This window comes from Plecotus auritus, assembly GCF_963455305.1.
Source record: "Plecotus auritus genome assembly, chromosome: 6".
NCBI classification, from domain to species: Eukaryota; Metazoa; Chordata; class Mammalia; order Chiroptera; family Vespertilionidae; genus Plecotus; species Plecotus auritus.
Genome location: NC_137773.1, coordinates 41,227,807 through 41,248,309, shown reverse-complemented (window position 1 = coordinate 41,248,309; position 20,503 = coordinate 41,227,807). Strand labels below are relative to the sequence as shown.

Genomic DNA, 20,503 nt, shown 5'->3' with positions numbered 1-20,503 from the left:
CCAAAGAAAAATTGTGTTCTACTTACTTCCTATGCAGAGGATCAAGATCATAACTAAATATATGAAAAAAGCAAAAGGGTAGGAAATAACTAAAATGGGCATCTAGGGAGAAACCAAGATGGCGTCATAGGTAAGCACCTAACTGCTGCCTGGCACAACAATTTCAAAACTACAACTAAAAGACAGAACGGACACCATCCAGAACCACAGGAAAGCTGGCTGAGTGAAAATTCTACAATTAGAAGGAAAGAGAAAAGCTCACACAGAATTGGAGGTACGGCAAAGGGTCTTCGTGCGCGCAGAGAGGAAGGGCGGCTGAGAGCCTGGCTGACTTTCTCTGGCGGAAGGGGGAAGGAAGCCCCCGACCGCACTGAACCCCAGTTCTGACTGCACTGAACCCCAGTTCCAGGCGAGCCCCTGGGGACCCACGCTCTTACGGGGGGAGTCTGGACTCTCGGGCGGAGACTCCGGAGCTGGGGAAGGCGGAGGACTGAAAGTGCGCACGCATGCACCGGTGCGCACAAAGGCTGCGGAGGTTGCCACAGGCTTTCCCTAGTGGAAGGGAGTCGGAGATTCCTGACTCCACTGGGCCCCAGTTCTGACTGCACTGAACCCCGGTTCCAGGCGAGCCCCTGGGGACCCACGCTCTTGTGGGGGGAGTCTGGACTCTCGGGCAGAGACTCGGGAGCCGGGGAAGGCGGAGGACTGAAAGCGCGCACGCACGCCAGTGCGCACAAAGGCGTGGAAGGGAGTCGGAGGTTTCTGACTCCACTGGGCCCCAGTTCTGACTGCACTGAACCCCGGTTCCAGGCGAGCCCCTGGGGACTCACGCTCTTGTGGGGGGAGTCTGGACTCTCGGGCGGAGACTCGGGAGCCGGGAAGGCAGAGGTCTGAAGGCGCACACGTGTGCACAAGGGTAAGGCTGACAGGAAGCCAAGACTGAGACTCCACCCCATCCAAGCTAAGCACAGAGGCTATTGCAATTTGGCAAGTCTAATCCTATAAGGCTGTCTCCAGCACCGAACTTCTCCCAGCATAGACACAGCTGATCCTTACAGCCAACTGGCCTGGAGGTCAATTCTTCCCAGTGATACCAACAACAATAAAGACTTAATTACAACAAGGCTGTACACACAGTCCACAAAGGGGTGCACCAAGAGTGTCCACCTCAGGTTAACTGGGGAGGCAGACCCACTGGGCCATATTGGAAACCTAGCACACAAATCTACCTTACCAACTCAGGGAAGAGTGAAAATGCAACGTCAAAGAATCAGATCACAAACGAAAGAAATGGAGGAAAACAAACGACTGGATATAGAATTCAAAACCACGGTTATAAGGCTTTTTAAGAATATCCTAGAAAAGGTCGATAAATATAATGAGACCCTCGAAGATATGAAAAAGGACCAACTAGAAATTAAACATACACTGACTGAAATAAAAAATATTATACAGAGACCCAAAAACAGACAAGAGGAACACAAAAATCAAGTCAAAGAATTGAAATACAAAGAAGCAAAAAACACTCAACCAAAAAAGCAAAAAGCAAAAAAAAAAATCCAAAAAGTTGAAGATAGTGTAAGAAGACTCTGGGACAACTTCAAGCGTACCAACATCAGAATTATGGGGGTGCCAGAAGAAGAGAGAGAGCAAGATACTGAAAACCTATTTGAAGAAATAATGACTGAAAACTTCCCCCACCTGGTGAAAGAAATAGACTTACAAGTCCAGGAAGCACACAGAACCCCAAACAAAAGGAATCCAAAGAGGACCACACCAAGACACATTATAATTAAAATGCCAAGAGCAAAAGACAAAGAGAGAATATTAAAAGCAGCAAGAGAAAAACAGTTAATTACCTACAAGGGAGCACCCATACGACTGTCAGCTGACTTCTCAACAGAAACTATGCAGGCCAGACGGGAGTGGCAAGAAATTTTCAATGTGATGAATAGCAAGAACCTACAACCAAGATTACTCTACCCAGCAAAGCTATCATTCAGAATTGAAGGGAAGATAAAGAGCTTCACAGATAAGAAAAAGCTAAAGGAGTTCATCACCACCAAACCAGTATTATATGAAATGCTGAAAGGTATTCTTAAAGAAGAGGAAGAAGAAAAAAGTAAAGAGAAAAATTATGAACAACAAATACATATCTATCAACAAGTGAACCTAAAAATCAAGTGAATTAAAAACCTGAGGAACAGAATAATCTGGTGAATATAATAGAATCAGGGGCATAGAAAGGGAGTGGACTGATAATTCTCAGGGGGAAAGGGGTATGGGGGGTTCATGAAGTGACTGGACAAAAATCATACACCTATGGATGAGGACAGTGGTGGGGAGGTAAGGGCAGAAGGTGGGGTGGGAACTGGGTGGAGGGGAGCTATGGGGGGAAAAAGGAGAAATAATTGTAATAATCTGAATAAAGATTTATTTTAAAAAAATAAAAAAAAATAAAAAAAATAAAATGGGCATCTAATGTCTTTATTTCAGGGATAGCTAAATGTAAGCTATTAGATTTGAGAAATTCAAGGAAACATCTTCCAAAAGAAAGGGAAAAATTGAGTATTGTGTAAACTAAAGTAAAAGTTCAAGACAGAATACATCTAACTGGCTAACTTAAAATATTATATACTAGAGCCGCCTCCCGCTGTGCGAGGAGGCACCCCGCAGGGGGCCAGGACCCGCACCTGACCCACATAGCGCCAGCCGCTGCGTGGAAGCCACTTGGAGCCTGCCCCCAGCCGCAGGGTTGTGTCCGCTGGGGTGGGGGCAGGCGCTCCTGTGAGTTGTGTCTCTGCTCCGGCCCACCCCTAGCCCCAGCCTCTCTGTATGTTGTGTCTCCACTCTGGCCTTCTCCCAGCCCCAGCTTCCCCGCGGCCACTGGGGCTGGGGGCGGCACGCAGTCCCTGCCCGCCCATCTGGATGCGCAGCTCCTCCTGAGCGATCGTGATGCAGCCTCCTCCTGAGCAGTCATGCCGCCTGGCTAATTAGCATATTCCCTGTTTTTATATATATATATATATATATATATATATATATATATATATATAGAGAGAGAGAGAGAGAGAGAGAGAGAGAGAGAGAGAGAGAGAGAGAGAGATTGGCCTCTGATAAGGAAACAAAAGAACAAAAGTCACTTAAGCGTGATTCCAAGTTACCATGAAATGAAAAGCTCAACAAAACAGTGGCTGTGTTTTTTTTCCCCCTTAAATAAAACATCACATATGGACAACCTGATTTTATACTGATAAATACAGTGTATTTCCTTGTAAAAGCAACAGGAGGTACTGAGCCCACTCACCGACAACTATGCCACTGATATAAACTGGCTGTATGAAGTGACTCAGCAGTGCCCCCTGTACACCAAGCACTTCCCATTTCATCAGTTTGTCACTTGAGGACATACTGCTTACTCTATTGGCAACATCTGCAGGACAGTAGACAGTCAGATAAATTTTGCCTTCAACAGCAACATGGAGACTCAGTTCTTCATTGGCTTCAAATGCAGATATTGAATGTGGATTAAGACGCCTGAAGAAAGAAAATTTCTTCCTTTAAAAAACAAAGCTGACAAAATAAAAGTTACATGTATCTAAGAATTGTTCTTGAACATGTTTAACTGGTCAGTGTACATTTAATTCCAATAACAGATGCAAACCCAAAGCAAGGTAGGAATGGAGTGACCTGGTTCCAAACAGAAAATAGCCACATTTAGATATTCCGACAAAGATAAATTTCATATTATTGCCATTCTTTATGTGTCTTAAAATCAAAGAAAAACCTAATATTTTTGCCCTTACCATAGTGAGTTATTTTTTTCTGTATGAAATTTTTCTAAAACTACAAAATAAAGGAATTTTTAAAAAGAAAACTGACTATTTTTATCCAATCTCCAATACAATGTTAAAACAATAAAATCTAAAATTACTTTTCTTTAAGTTTCTCTCCAGTAACACTCATTGTCCTTCTTTTTAAAGGTGTTAGTAAAAGTATTTTTAAGATGGTCGACTTCAAGAGAATTTTACTTTCTTTGTGCTTCTCTGTATTGTTTAATTTTCATGCTAAGGCTATCCATTCATCAAGATAATGAAGTTTTGGCCATACACTCACCAGAAAAACAAAATGCATCCCTTAACTCCTGTATTAGTATGTGAAGAATGCATAAATCCATACTTTTCTAAAGTTTATGAGTTCTTCCAACTAGAAAGAAGATTTCAATAGCACAGAAAAGCAGGTGCTGAAGTACATCCGTATTTAATTAGTAGTAATAGATCAGATTGAGTGGAGGGGAGGGAGACAGAATTTGTGGCCTCTTGTAGTCTACAAATAACACATCAAGGCTGGAGGGAAATATGTAAGATATGATTTTACTTGTGCTACTGCTGAAGGGATTCAGAATACCTGACATGGCCATTCCAATTGCTTTTAAAAACAACTTCTGTAATACTTACAACTGTGACTTAATCTGGGCTGACCCTTTAGGCAATTGGTTCATATAGAGGTAAACATTGATATTCTGTTTGACAGTGAGTAAATTCGAAGCTGGTTCTGTACAAAAAATTGATTTTTCCATCATAGCAGGATTTTTGCTGTAGAAGAGTAAAAGTTGTCTATAAAAGTACCTAAAAAAATGAGTAATAACTTTATCAAGTTATACAATTTAAAAGTAATTATCTTAATGAGCATCATATTCCTATGTGTCATGAGCACTGTACATGTAAATTGATAAGAACTCCTAAAATAATCTTAGCCTTATTTAATGAAGAATCAGTCTCTTGAGAAGTCCTCAACTGGAGCCAAGTCTGCCCCATGACCTGCCTTAAAGTACAATTCTTCCTTGACTACCACTCTGCTCTCACATTTGAGTCCTCAGCTATCATATCCTGCAAAAGACTCATTTTCCTATCAATTCCTCCTTCCTTTCTCAGATTTTGAAGATAAAAACACAAAAGCATAGTGGTGTTTTTACAACTAATTAATAAAATGAAGACCATAGTTGTATTAAAAAGTGAAGCAGATCTTCTAAAAGATACTACTAATCAAATCAGGGGCAAACACTATTCTGCTTATTAAAAATGATTTTAATCCTAATATCAAGAATATGTAAATGATAGAAAAATTAAGCATCAGTACATAACAATGCCAACCATGGAAAGAAATGAATCCAGAAGAGGCATCTTTAAAGAGGTCAATAATACAAATAGCACTAAGGGGATGGGAGGACAATGAGTTGCATTGCTTTAATGGAGTCCCCCCAAACTTCCTTTTTAAGATTACTAGAAGCCCGATGCACGAAATTCGTGCATGGATAGGGTCCCTAGGCCTGTCCAGCAATCAGGGCCAATCTGTGGGGCAACTGGTGGGGTGATCTGGGGGCCCCTGCTGGCACCTGCCTTGGCTGGCCTAGGGCCTGTGGGCTGGGGGCAGCTCCTGCGTTAAGCGTTTGCCCCCTGGTGTTCAGTGCATGTCATAGTGACCAGTCGTTCCACCAGTCGTTCTGCTGTTTGGTCAATTTGAATATTAGGCTTTTATTATATAGGATAGGATTCCTTCCTTATAATCAGAGATACATACGTGTTTCAGATAAAGTCATATAGTTAAATTTGTTGGAAAAAAAAAAAAAAGAAAACACTCCACTCCTAGCTGGTCTGGTTCAGTGGATAGAATGTCAGCCCTCGGACTGAAGGGTCCTAGGTTCAATTCCGATCAAGGGCAGGTACCTCAATTGTAGGCTCAATCCCCATCCCTGGTTGGGGTTCTTTCAGGAGGCAACCAATCCATGTGACTCTCACATCGATGTTTCTCTCTCTCTCTGTATCTCCCCCTCCCTTCCATTCTTTCTAAAAATCAATGGAAAAATATTCTCCAGTGAGGATTAACAACAAAAACCACTCTAGCAATCCATTATCCTATTCTCACTTATGAGTATATGAAAATTTCCATTAAAATGTTTTATGTAAAATAAGTTTAATGGGATAAGAGAAGCAAAAGTTGGTAGATACTGCGGGAGTAACACTTACTTTCCACTTCTGTTTCACAGAGATTTCCAATCAGTAACATAACCTGGCTTCTCCCTCCTGCCTCTCAAGGAATGGAGTGACTGATGAGTTTGGAGAAAGAAACTAGGCATGCTCCTCTCATCCCCTTTCTCACTTTCTCTTTGAGATCTGCCGGTCTAAAGATGCCCTTATGTACACTCTGTTACATGGTAAATTTGCACAGCCCTCATGAATGGAAACCCATCCATTTCTGGTGCTACTTTGGATAAGTATGGTTAATTCAGGGGTGAAATACTGCCAACCCTACTTGGTCTAGATCTAAAGCTATACTCTCCAATTACTTTCATTGGTAATAAAGATGATATTTTTATCCTTAAAAAGGTTGTAGGACTCTTAGTACTGGAATCATAATGTCTTGATAATAAAGCTACATCACAGTTTCTATGACGAGGTTTCCAAAAGTGACATGGAAATAATCAGATCATTGGATAAATAAGAGACTGTCACATCCTTGGCTCCAATATCAGTCAAATTCCATTTGTAAATAAAGACATTATTTACATGGATTGAGAGCATTAATATTTGACAGCATTTACTGTGTCTGTTACCTACCTAAGGAGAGACCTTCTTGCCGTAACAACAGCATGTGTGTCATGCAACACTCTTCCATCCGGCTTAATGCACTGGCTGTAGTTATACTCGCCTGTGCCGAGAGCCACAACTTCGTAACGTCCAGCTAGAGGGGAGCAGGTACAGCAGCAGGTTATTCTGACCTTTCTCTTCCTAGGTTCAAAATCTAGCTTACCATTTTAAAGTTAGTAAAATATACTGACTGAAAAAAATGAAAAAATAATTCTACAATTTCAAATACAAGTTTGAGAGTCTTCTAATAAGCAAAAATTTAACAATACTTCAATAGCTTAATTAAAACAGCATATTTTATATTATGATTTTTCATCTCAATTTTTACCAAGAGCACCAGAATCACCAGATATCCTTGGTTTTCCAATATGCACCTATTCTTTTTCATCTAGATTTATTGGGCTTGCTAAGAGACTTCATTTGCCCTTCTATTACTGTATTAAGCAAATTATAGATAGTGCCTCTAACATTTTTTTAATCGACTCAGACTCTTTACAAACCAATTTCTAGTTTATTTCTTTGTGCTATTGAAATGTTTTTTGTTTTTGTTTTTTGTTTTGTTTTGAAGAAACAAGCACCTATGCTCTTTCCAGTAGTTTTGTTCCATTTACTTTTGCTGCATCCTGTTTGAGATTCTCTTGACACTATGCTCAGAAAAGACACTTATTCCTTTCTTTCACACCTAACCTTGGGGTCTTTCTATATAGCCTGGTCACTAGTTCATTGCTCTTTTTCTCTAAATATTCTCCTCTGAATATCCTGCTCATTCTGTCTTTCACTTCAGCATTGATGCTTTCAGAAAATCTCTCCTCTTAGTCTTTCAAACAAAGTTCCGTTTCCCATTTGCAACTACCTAAAAGACTTCCATTAAATTAAAAAAAATTATTGAGGTCCTAACCAGTACTAACAAGTACTGAAGTAGGTGCTGGGAATAAAAAGCTCAGCCAGACACCCTCATGAAACTTCTAATAGGAGACAGAAAAAAGACTAAACAAACCACCAATTGTGACAATGGCCTTGGAGGAAACAAGCATGGGACTGATGTAAAGAATAAGAGGGAAATATCATCTCTTGCAGACCAGCTGCAGAATCCCTCCCTCTGAAAAGGAAATGTAAGTTTCAGGATGAGGAATAAGCAGCATGGGGGTGAGGTAAAGAGTTATTTAGGCAAAAAGTAGCTCATGTAGACCCTGGGCTAAGAGAGACAGTATGGCTGCTTTGGTAGAGGGCAGTGAAGGGCATGGCATATGATGTTAGAGCAAAAGGCATCAAAACCATGTTAAGGAGTTTGTGGGTTTCACCAAAAAGCTATGGCAAAGCTACTTAAGGCAGCAAACACCATAGTGGGTCACATCCTCTGTGTGGGGATGCCATATGTAGGGTCCAAGAAATAAATTAGGGAGGCCTGTTAGAGTAATCCAGGTAAGAGATAACTTGAGTCTCAAATGATGGGGGTTAAATGGGAAAGAATTATCAGATCTGAGGTATAGTTTGGGGATATAATCAAAAGGACTTAGAGATCAATTCTAGGGTGTTAGGGAAGGGGATAAAGAATGGATGACTTTGATTCTTAGTCTGGCTCAGCAACTGGGTGAATGCCATTTACTGAGATGGAGAATGCTAGAGGAAGGGTAGGAGTGGATAGTGCAGCTGCTCCATCCAGTAGGTGTGGGAGGTGGTAATAAGGGAAGTTCTGGGATGGTTATGTAACTTCTGACTTAATAAAGGGCAATAGTGTGGCCAAGAATTCAGCTTTTTTCTCAGCTCTGTAATTCGACCTGAAATGTTTCATGCAGATACTAAAGCTTGAGGATGCAGGAAAGAGGGGATACCTTAAAATGGCATTCATCAAGATGGGAGGAGAACAGAAATAGAATTTAAGGGGAGGGATTAGTCTTTAGGAGAAGAGATCCCTCCTCCACTCCAACAGTAGAAAAAAGGTGGATACAAGAGCAGCAAAGTACACAGATATGGTGACAGAGGACAGAAAAAAGTCTGGATTTGATAGCTTCTTATAGACCCAATTAAAAACCATGAGGCAAGGCCATTAGGTGACAGCAAGAATGGAAGAGAGGTTATGGGATATTTGAGAACACAGGAAAAGTATGAGATTGCCATCACAGGGAATGTGTGACCAAGTCCGCTGCAGATGGGCTCGCTGGGAAGTGAGGAACACCCATTTGAGGTTTCTAAGAATATATTCAAGTGTGTATTGATTGTGTGAGTTACTCTAAAACCAGATTACTCTTCTCTTCCACGCTCTTCTCCCCACAACTTCACATCAGCTTCCCTGTGTATATGAAAACACCATTCTCCCATGTAAACTTCAAATAATGTTTTTTTAAAAATATCTTTCTCTTCATGTTCATGTCTATCTCAACTCTAATGCAGGTACACCATCACAACCATCTTAGCTGTGATTCCCTAATTCAGATTCGATCCTTGTAATGTTTTTTAAGAATAGTGTTACTATTATTGCTTAAATATCAATTATCTTAATCATCACAAATGTAATTTATTAAACTTTTACTAAACACTTAAGTACTAGGCTAAATATTTTATTTACATTATCATATCTAACCCTAACAACTCAGTGAAGTAAAAGTTATGATTTCTATTTTTAAGAAATGAGAAGAAATTGAAGCAGAGAGATGTTACGTATATAACTTGCCCAAAGTCACTGAAGTAGCAGAACTGAGTTTGACACTAATGTTTTCAACAACTGGGATACATTATCAATCCCTGTTCAAAAATCTCCCAGTTTACTTTCAACCTCATTAAATCCAACTTTTAAGCCACTCCATAATCTGGTAACATCTTATCAACTTAACTATTTTGTATTATGCCTCATACATATTCTTCTGCACTTGCAATGAAGTTCTCCATCACTGTCCCATGCACAGTGTTTCACTGCTGCTCTCTTCCCTCCTGTCTGTGTGTGTGTCAGTCTCTTTTTCTCTAAAAATGTCTTCCTTTCTTCTAATTATCCAAACCTTATTAACCCTTAAAGATCCAGCTTAAGTCTCCCCTGTTCCCAAAAATTTTAACCCAATCAGGTCTTTCCTATCCATGAATTCTCATGCACTTTTGGATTATAGAAAACAGTTTTTAATTTTTATTATCTTGGACTTAATAGAAACCAAATCTCAAATTGTTTTATATCATCTTTAATATCTTATTCAGAGATGAATATAGAATTCAAACACTTTTAATTAATGATCAATTTATAGCATTAGAGTAAATAAAATATAAAATGTAGTTGGAATCACACATAATATCCACAAGAAAAACCAGATGGTTCACAGTTTTTTATATTTTAATCTTTTCTTACTTGATAATGAAGAAAGTATGTTGATTTTTACAGAGCCCTTCTCAACGTTTGTTATAATGTGAGTTAGATTTCAGATTATTAAATTGTGGAATTATCATTCAAAATGTTAGGCATTTAACCATTCTATAGGTGTCTATTAGTTACTGGTCAGTATACTTTGTCTAGCTTTAAGAACCTTTGTGTTAATGACCCACACCTACTAGAAAAGGACACTTCAAATCAATAAACACCATTGTCAATAGGAGCAAAGATAATTAAAATATTACAATAGTATAGTTCAGATCATTCATAGTTTTTCTACACACCAACACATCCCAAATATTTGGACTTACCTCTTTCGATTACAAAGGCAGCCAATGAATTGCTACATTTCACATATTCTGAATGACTAGAAATTAGTTGATTAAATGTTTCTTTAACAATATGAGAAATCTTTGCATATTGCATGTGTCTCCTTTCTAGAAAAACAAATCAAATGCAGTATGAATTTAAACAACATCATACTTTCTCCCAGAGACCTCTATTATCCTATTATAATCTCACAACTGAAGAAGTTAATAATTTATAAAGATATGTAAGAAAGTTTATGTCATGATTGTGGGTTCGATCCCTTGTCGGGGCGAGTGTGAAAAGCAACTGAGAGATGTTTTATTCTCACATTGATGATCCTTTCTCTCCCTCTCTCTAAAATAATCAATAAAAGCATGCCCTCAGATGAGAATTAAAATATATGTGTGTGTGTGTGTGTGTGTGTGTGTGTGCGCGCGCGCATATATATATATATACACACACTTTTATTATGTGTGCCTATACAGTATATATATATAGGCACACATAATAAAAGTGTTATGTTTGCATTCTCAGCTAATATTCTGCTAACTGGATACAACTCATTTCAGTTAGGTCATTTATATGTTTTTGTTTGTATTTTTAAAACTTGAATTTTTTGTTGTTGTTAATATTGTTAATGCTCCCTTCTGGACAAAAACAGGTAAAGTCACATTATCAAAAAGAGCAAAAGAATAGTCAGATAGTTAATTACAAAATAAAATTCGGGGGTGGGAGGAGAATGAACTCCTGGCTATGTTCTCTTAACTAATCACAGAGTATACCATGTGGAGAAGCAAATTATTACTGTAATTGCATGCTAACATATATTTCACTCAAATTGGTCAAAATCATCAATGTGTGGTGTGTAAATCTGGTTTTGTTCCTTATGTAGTAAAAAATATGAATGAGGAGGACTCAGCAACTTGGCTCTGCTTACCACCAAGAGATACAAGAGAAGCAGTATTCAATTTAGTGACATTTTAAAACTTAACTATTTTTTTTAACTGAAACAGCAATACAAGAGATATACATTCAGAAGAGAGTGTAAGATTAGGAAACCCAGAAATGTTTGAGACTTCGCTAATGGGCATTTGATGGTCTAGAGTTGGCAGAAGTATATAGAAGAAAGTAATCATTCCTTCTCCAAATGCAACCACTATTACCAGGTTGTTATCAATATTCTGAAAAATAATCTGTAAGTATAAATCACCTTCAAAAATAAAACACTACTTTTTGTATTTTCTTGGTCCTGAACATCACTCAAGGGTATACATTAGTGCTACACACCTCATTCTCTTATTAGTTCTGTAGAATGAATGTACTCTGCTATATTTAATCACATCCTAAACAGTTAACAATTATTTTGTGTTATGATATAGAATAGAAAAATACACTGCAATTAGAACTGACAGACAAGAATTATGTTTGCCAAGAGCTGTTTTTCTACACATTAAAAAGTTTTATAAGATAAATAATATTTGTGAGTTAGCAATATCAGATACACCTTTTGATCTTAGTGTTACAGGAACTAATGAATATCTATAATAATAAAAGTGTAATATGCTAATTAGACCAGACAGCCAAATGACCTTCCGGGCATCTTTTTGGACGTTCTTCTATACGTACTTCCGGATGACCTTCCAAACGAAGTGGGGTTGTGAGGGCCAAGCCCCTTGCACGAATTTTGTGCATTGGGCCTCTAGTTGTTAACATAATCAGATCTTAGTAAATGTGTGTCTTACTAGGGTGCATGTGAAGGAATAAGGAGCAAAGGCAATGCTCCTTATTCCCTCTAAATGTGTGCTGGCTACTGAGGGAATAAAATGTTCTCACAAATTACTGGAAATAAAGGGTGACATAAAATGACACATGATGCCAATTAAAACATCTCTTTGATTCTAAGTTGTTAATTTCAAGTAATCTCTACTACATAAGGTGAACCTGTCTTCAGAGCCAAAATATCACTATTTTTTATGAAGATATGGTACAGTTAGAAATATGGCCAAGTAAACAAGCTATGAAATAGTGATAACCTATAACTGGCCCAGCAGGAGCTGTTCAGATTTTTGTAGGTGAAAATCTTTTTCTTCATAAGTGGTAACATCCATTCCTGTGTTTAAACATACACTTGAAGGATGGTGTTTGTTCTCCCTTTTCTGACACCAACTCGTAGCAAACCTGACTCTACTCCTGTGTTTCCTTGTACATACAGTTAACCACATACTCTTTCTTCCTCACAGACTGATCTGTTTTTCAAGGTACTAGTAATCTGTGTTTTATGCCAACCACTGACCTGGAATTCTGTCACACTATTCATTTAAAATGTCCACAGAGGCTGAAAAAAAAAAGACCAGAGCTCCTTGCCATGTTAAAAAGTCACTACTGTTGGATGGGGCCCTTCACTGCCCTTCTGCTCATTGATTCTCAGGACCATTAGGTCTAGTCCTTGCAAATGTGCCTCTCTTCTCTGGCCTGACCTTTCACTCTGTACAAGCAGACAAATGTGCAAAGCCTCTTTGTTTTACAAAAATAATGGAAAACAAAGCATTAGGGATAAAACTGTTCTCAAATCCTAATCTCCAGATATAGAAAAGAGACTTTCTATTTTTCATTTTAATTCTACAAGTACTGTAACTTTAAAATCTGAAGTGTTACTACTATGTAGACAATGTAGAAATTAAGAATGCTTTCCTGTTGTGCAGGGGATTCCTAACCTAATGGGAACTGTATACAGTAACAACCACACAATGTTGAACATGAAAAAGTTACCATCTAGTGAGCATCTACAATATGCCAGTCCCAGATCTAAATACTTTACACTCCTCTTAATAACCCCTGTGAGGTAATTACTATTCTGGCCATTTTACATATGGAGAAATTAGATGCATAGAAAAGTATCCATTCCTAGGTCACACAAAGAGTAACTGCAACTGCAATTGTTGTTTTTAGGGGGCTTCAGTGACAAGTAACTACCATTAAAAAAATGTGGATAAACTATTTGACATGAATCTCCCAACCATCAAGCACCAGAAAGCCATTGGTTTTCATTAATGACTAGAGGCCCGGTGCACGAAATTTGTGCACGGGGGAGGGGGAGTTTCGTGTCGCTCAGCCCAGCCTGCACCCTCTCCAATCTGGGACCCCTCAAGGGATGTCCGACTGCCCGTTTAGGCTCGATCCCAGTAGGATCCGGCCTAAACGGGCAGTCGGACATCCCCCTCACAATCCAGGACTGCTGGCTCCCAACCACTCACCTGCCTGCCTGCCTGACTGCCCCCTAACCACTCCCCTGCCAGCCTGATCAATGCCTAACTGCTCCCCTGATGGCCTAATTGCCCCAAAATGCCCTCCCCTGCTGACCTGATCGCCCCTAACTGCCCTCCCTTGCCACCTAGTTGCCCCTAACTGCCCTCCCCTGCCAGCCTGGTCGCGCCCAACTGCCCTCCCCTGCCGGCCTGGTCGCCCCCAACTGCCCTCCCCTGCCGGCCTGGTCACCCCCAACTGCCCTCCCCTGCGGGCCTGGTCGCCCCCAACTGCCCTCCCCTGCAGGCCTGGTCGCCCCCAACTGCCCTCCCCTGCGGGCCTGGTTGCCCCCAACTGCCCTCCCCTGCGGGCCTGGTTGCCCCCAACTGCCCTCCCCTGCGGGCCTGGTTGCCCCCAACTGCCCTCCCCTGCAGGCCTGGTTGCCCCCAACTGTCCTCCCTGCAGGCCTGGTCGCCCCTAACTGTCCTCCCCTGCCAACCCGGTCACCCCTAACTGCCCTCCCCTGCAGGCCTGATCACCCCCAACTGGCCTCCCTTGCAGGCCTGGTCCCTCCCAACTGCCCTCTCCTGCAGGCCTTGTCCCTCCCAACTGCCCTCCCCTGCGGGCCTGGTCGCCCACAACTGCCCTCCCCTGCCGGCCATCTTGTGTCCACATGGGGGCGGCCTTTTTTGACCACATAGGGGTGGCCATCTTGTGTGTTGGAGTGATGGTCAATTTGTATATTATCTCTTTATTATATAGGATAAGCCCACCAAAGCAAAGAATTCTCAAAAAAGTAGTTACATGAAACTGATGAACTATCTCCTTCTAGGAAAAAGGCATTTCTTCCATCTTTCTTCTCCATTCCCCATTTCTCTAATTTTTAGCAGCATATAAAATTTTCCTCTTTGTGGAAGTATGTTAGGTTTGAATGATAAAATACTGATGTATATTTTCATATTTATGCATATTTTAATTATATGTTATCATTTTTAATTGCATTACTCTGCTAAAAAGGAACACCATAAAGAACTTCCTACCATAATGCACCTTTGAAACGTATGCTGGTTCAGGTGAAGCAGCAGGTTCTGCAGGGATAGGAGGAGGACCTGTAAGTAAACAAACATATAAGGAAACATAAAATTCATTGTTCCACAGAGCAGGTACCTTACTATTCTGTAATACAACAGCAATCCAAGAATGATTACTTTCTTCTCTATATTTCTGCCAACTCTAGACCAAATACCCATTAGCCAAGTCTCAAACACAGTTCTGGGTTTCCTAATCTTATGCTACTACTAGTGGCCTGGTGCACAAAATTCATGCACATTAAAAGGGAATTAGAGGAATTTTTTAATATTGCCATTTGCCCTTTCTCTATAATAGAAGTGTCAGAGATGAAAAACTAGTAAAATGTATATGAAAATCTCCCTCCTGTCAGAGTCTGGGGCATGCCGCAGGACCTAGAGCAGGGGTGGGCAAACTTTTTGACTCAAGGGCCACAATGGGTTCTTAAACTGGACCGGAGGGCCGGAACAAAAGCATGGATGGAGTGTTTGTGTGAACTAATATAAATTCAAAGTAAAGGAACGGAGGGGAGAGCAAGAGAACCAGATAGAACAGCCGGATCCGGCCCGTGGGCCGTAGTTTGCCCACGGCTGACCTAGAGTCAAGTCCTCGCCCACCACCCACACATGCTTCGAAAACGCAGGAGACCCAGACCTGGCCAGCCCCACCCCAATTAGGTGAGACCCAGACCCAGCCGGCCCACCCTTGTCAAGCCCCTCCGGGCATGGGGTGCAGCCTCAGGTCCCCTGGCCTGGCACCAGGTGGGGGTGCAGTCTCAGGTCCCCCGGCCCAGTGCTGGGGTGGGGGGACGGCGAGACCTGAGGTCCCCTGTCAAGCCCTGCTGGGCGGGGGCATGGCCTGATGTTCCCCGGCCTGGCACAGGGGCAGCGCAGCCTGAGGTCCCCATCAAGGCTTGTCAGGCAGGGGGGCATGGCCTGAGGTCCCCATCAAGCCCTGCCAAGTGGGGAGGGCACAGCCTGAGGTCTCCCATCAAGCCCCGCTGGGTGCAGGGAGTGGCCTGAGTTCCCGTCAAGCCCTGCTGGGTGAGGGGCGCAGCCTGAGTTCCCCCATCAAGCCCTGCCGGTTGGGGGCCGTGGCCTGAGGTCCTCCACCAAACCCTGCCAGGTGGGGGGGCGTGGCCCAAGGTTCACCGTCAAGCCTCGTGGGGCAGGGGTTGTGGCCTGAGGCCCCTTGCCCAGGCCAGGCGCCATGCAGCCTCAGGTCCCTGCTGTTCGGTCGTGATGTATGGTGTCCCGGCTAATTTGCATATTTCTCTATTATTACATAGGATAGAGCTTGTTTTTTAACATGTGACGTTCTGAAAAGAGGTTATTTTGCGAGCGGCTATAGGGTCAAGCCTCGGATTGACCTGTGGCAGGGCCACAAACAAGTCCCAGCTTGGAGGGCAGAGCCCTCTTAGCATAAGCAAGCTTAAACTTATAGCCCTCCCTAGTCCTTCCTATGTAGCTAATGGGCTGTGGGAGGTGCAGTAAGTGCTGCCAAAACAAGTGAAACTCACACGAACACTGTAACTATGTTGACCACTTCCTTTTTTTTCTCAGACTATAAAATAAAGCCTCAGCTTGCAGGCTGGATCTTTCTGTGTCCTCATCCAGGCATGGGAGATCCGCTGAGCCCCAGCTGTATTCTCTGTCTGTCTTCTTTAATCTTTCACCGCCCCTCCTCAGGTTCACCCTTGGCCGTGCTGGCACAGCACATGTGGCACCCAACATGGGGCCTGAGTACGGGGGAACTACAATTGCAAGGTGATAGGACGCTCCAGTAAAGCACGTGCAGAAAGCAAAAAGTAAGGTAAGGAGCACAGTTTAGTAATAGCTAGGTGTAAAACATGGGAAATTCAGGATCGCAGGAAAATAACTTATATGTAAGGCTATGCTCCAAGCACAGGGCTGTTCTGTGAGGTATCAACAGCTTTTCAATTTGTTGGATTTTGTAAATAAAACTTGCCCATGGTTTCCTGAGGAAGGAAAGGTAAATGTAGAGACATGGGCGAAGGTAGGAAAACAACTTAGAGATCGTTATATAGTTGAAGGTCCAAGGAAAATTCTTTTTTAAAAATATATTTTATTGATTTTTTTTACAGAGAAGAAGGGAGAGGGATAGAGAGTTAGAAACACTGATGAGAGAAACATCAATCAGCTGCCTCCTGCACACCCCCTACTGGGAATGTGCCCACAACCAAGGTACATGCCCTTGACCGGAATTGAACCTGGGACCCTTCAGTCCGCAGGCCAATGCTCCAAACAATGAGCCAAATTTTCCCGGTTAGGGCTCAGGGAAAATTCTTATCCCTACTTTCAGTCTGTGGTCCCTGATTCGGGACTGCCTGGAGCCCACTCCCAAAAGGAAATGGATGAATGTGGCAGGGGAACTAAAACAGATAGTGGAAGATTACCAGAGGCTTAATACTGTCACAAAGGCTTGTCTCTCACCTGGAGATTACTTATTATGGAAGTATTTTATCCGTGTTTGTGCTGACATTGGACCAGCCTTATGTTCAAGGAGTAGTATTAGCTGCCGCATTAAAAGAGATGTTGTTCACTCGTCAGTAGAAAAAGAAAGCGGGATGTTTTAACTGTGGTAATCTAGGGCATTTTGCTACTAAACACTGTAATGCTAGAAATTGAAGTCAAAAGGCTACAAGGAGTGGAAACAAGCTGCCTGGACTATGTCCAAGATGCAGGAGAGGAAAGCATTGGGTAAATGAATGCCACTCCAAGACTAATGTTGATGATAACCAATGCTCCCTAGGCAGGGAAACTCCAAACAGTAGGGGCCTTATCCTTGACCCCACTGCAGCCTTTCTAGCCCACTCAGTCCCAAAGCCAACTGTTTGAAACCTTTTAAAAATGTTAACATGTAAGCGCAGGATTGGACACTGTCCCACCTCCCGATATGTGCCACGGGAGTGTATGGTCCCCTTCCCGAAGGCTTGATGGGACTAATTTTAGGGAGAAGCAGTTTAACATTGAAAGGGTTTCAAGTTCTCCCTGGGGTGATAGATCAGGACTATACTGGAGAAATTAAAGTAATGGCACAAACAATTAGTACTATAAATCAGGTCTTACCAGAAACAAAAATAGCACAAATTCAAGGTCAGGCAATAGCAGAAAGAGCCAATCCAACTCTTAAAAAGCAATTACAAAAACAAAAAGGGGAAGAAGGATGTGTTAAATTTTTTGAATTATGATGCAGAGAGTTATACAGCGGCCAAAAGGCATCAGACCTCCAGTGCAATAGCCTCCGCCGAGTTAGCCCAGTGGAAGAATGCACAAACCAGACAAGAGTTTTACCAGATTCAGTAATGATGTGGGGAAGAGGTTGTGTTTTATCATCTTTCCAGAAGGAGCAGCACAGCCAATTTGTGTGCCAGAGCGTTACGTGCATCACCACAATGGACCCAGAGAAGTTCCTTGTCCCTTCGTTCGAAAGACTGAGAGTTGCCCCGATGACAGCAATGAAGAAGAAAACGAAGGCTATGCAAGGGGCTGAGGTGCCAACATGGGGTCAGCTGAAGAAAGTTAACAACTGAGGCCTAGCAGATGGTAGAAAAGCAAGAAGTGGAAGCTACTCCCTCAACCATGTTTCTGGCTATGCTAGCATTGGTTAGCTGCCAGTCTTCTGTAAAGTCTTGCACAGCCAACTCTGAGGACTCTGAGTAAATATACACCAGCAGCAAAAGAAACTTTCATTTTGTAGCTGAAAATGTTAACATGTCTGTAGTTTGATTTCTCTCTTATTGTTGTGTTGCATTGGCATTGTTTTGTTATTATTTTAATAGAGTTTTGTTCTTAATGTTCAAGTTTTAAAATGTTAACATGTCTGTAGTTTGGCTTTTTGCATTAGCATTGTTTTGTTATTGTTTTAATAGCCAGAGCTTTGTTCCTGATGTTTAAGTTTTACTTTAATTATAGTAGCTTAAAAACAAAAAAAGGAGATGTAGGGAACGGCTATAGGGTCAAGCCTCGGATTGACCTGTGGCAAGGCCACAAACAAGTCCCAGCTTGGAGGGCAGAGCCCTTTTAGCATAAGTAAGCTTAACCTTATAGCCCTCCCTAGTTCCTTCCTATGTAGCTAATGGGCTGTGGGAGGTGCAGCAAGTGCTGCCAAAACAAGTGAAACTCACAAGAACATTGTAATTATGTTGACCACTTCCTTGTTTACTATAAAATAAAGCCTCAGCTTGCAGGCTGGATCTTTCTGTGTCTTCATCCAGGCATGGGAGATCTGCTGAGCCCCAGCTGTATTCTCTTTGTCTGTCTTCTTTAATCCTTCACCGCCCCTCCTCAGGTTCACCCTTGGCTGTGCTGGCATGGCACAGGTTAAAATGAAACCCTGTTTTAGATGCTTAAGAACAATTTTCTATTTACAGTAATACTATGTAAAACATTTAAAATTAATATCCTATTAAAAATTTAGTTAAGTAAAAATTATAATATTTTTGCTCAATCCCTTCACTTCCCCAACTTCTCCCCACAGCTGTCAGCCATTCTCTATCTATGAATTTGTCTCTATCTTGCTAATTAGTTCATTTTGTTCATTAGATTCCACGTATGAGTAAAATCATATGGTATTAGTCTTTCTCTGACTGGCTTATTTCACTTAGGTTTTTTTTTCAAACTATAAGAGAAAGTTTAGAAATGGGCTCAGGAAACAAGTTACATTAGCAAAAGAAGGGTGCTTGGAGTTTAGGAGAGAGAAGGGTAAAGGTAACGTGGGGGTAGGTGGAGAGAAGGGCCTGGAAAGGTGTAGTCGTACTCCCCAAAGGGAGAGCACCTCACTTAGTATTTTAATGCTATTTTACTAGAGTGTTTTCTAGGGGAATACTACATTCAAAGTTTTCAAAGTTTTTAGTTCCATTTCTTTGCAATGGCTTTGCAATTTGGTTCCAAAGTTAGAAAATCCAGGAAAAACAAGAAAACATGACATTAAATCAAAGGGTAAACCAAAATGTAACCTAACATGAAACATGACAAAAACTGCTTACTATGCTAATATATATAACACGTCAACATATTCCTCAAATTGATATTTAATAAGAAATTCTACCATTTGATCATATACTATTCACATGCATTGCTTAAAGGCTTTGCATGGTAGCCACAGGAGGTAGGTACTATCATTGTCCCTACTTTTCAAATGATGAAAACTTAGGCTTAGAGTGCAAATAACTTGTCTGTCCAGGGTCAATATTCCAGCCTGAGCAATATAATTCTGGAGTTTACACTCTTGCTATGCTACCTTAGGCCATTATTTTCTCAAGTAATTCTAGCATTACTGAATTTAACATAGGCAAACGTCACAAAAATTGCATTAAAGACCTCTAAGTATTAAATGCACAGTGTTAAATATAAAATAAGAATCCAATAATTTGCATAGAAAAATAAGTTTCAGGACTCAAACCCACTGACAATCTGACAAGTTATCAGACAGTTGAGCAACATGTTTTTCTCGTATGGGACTGAATATATACTATGGTTAAATACATCAGCCATCAGACAGCAATGGAAGAAAATTATTCAAATCCTGCTACAAAGACCTTGCAGTTGCGAAGTAACTCTCCATTAACAAAATCTTTCAGATTATTCCTTCTAAAAATGATACATTTTATAAATACTTTATAATCAAGAGTATTTACCTGATGTTTCAAAATTTCTTGGCTCAGGTTCATCCAGCTGTAGAAGTTCATCAAGAGCTAATTTTGCTGCATTGGATCTAGACTCCTTTTTATTTTGTCCCAGTCCAGTCTTGTACTGGATACCATCCACCACAGCACAAAAAGCAAAATATGGTCCCAAAACGTTACCTTGAAAAAGAACTCAGAATAAATGCTGCAGGATTTCAACAGTATAATCCTGCAAAA

The 20,503-nt window shown here is 41.3% G+C and overlaps 1 protein-coding gene across 2 annotated transcripts in view; it reads right to left on the bottom strand.

Annotated features, from left to right (window-relative positions):
- ADAD1 (adenosine deaminase domain containing 1) overlaps positions 1 to 20,503 on the bottom strand; it is a gene marked incomplete at both ends in the record, with an annotated part of 41,872 nt that overhangs the window by 18,178 nt on the left and 3,191 nt on the right. Inside the window, 6 exons of one of the 2 annotated variants that reach the window (XM_080675371.1) lie at positions 3,308 to 3,537; positions 4,458 to 4,628; positions 6,618 to 6,741; positions 10,311 to 10,436; positions 14,592 to 14,660; positions 20,279 to 20,446. In XM_080675371.1, the coding sequence (XP_080531497.1) occupies positions 3,308 to 3,537; positions 4,458 to 4,628; positions 6,618 to 6,741; positions 10,311 to 10,436; positions 14,592 to 14,660; positions 20,279 to 20,446 (888 nt within the window). The remainder of the gene's footprint in view (positions 1 to 3,307; positions 3,538 to 4,457; positions 4,629 to 6,617; positions 6,742 to 10,310; positions 10,437 to 14,591; positions 14,661 to 20,278; positions 20,447 to 20,503) is intronic. The other variant, XM_080675372.1, reaches the window with a different exon arrangement.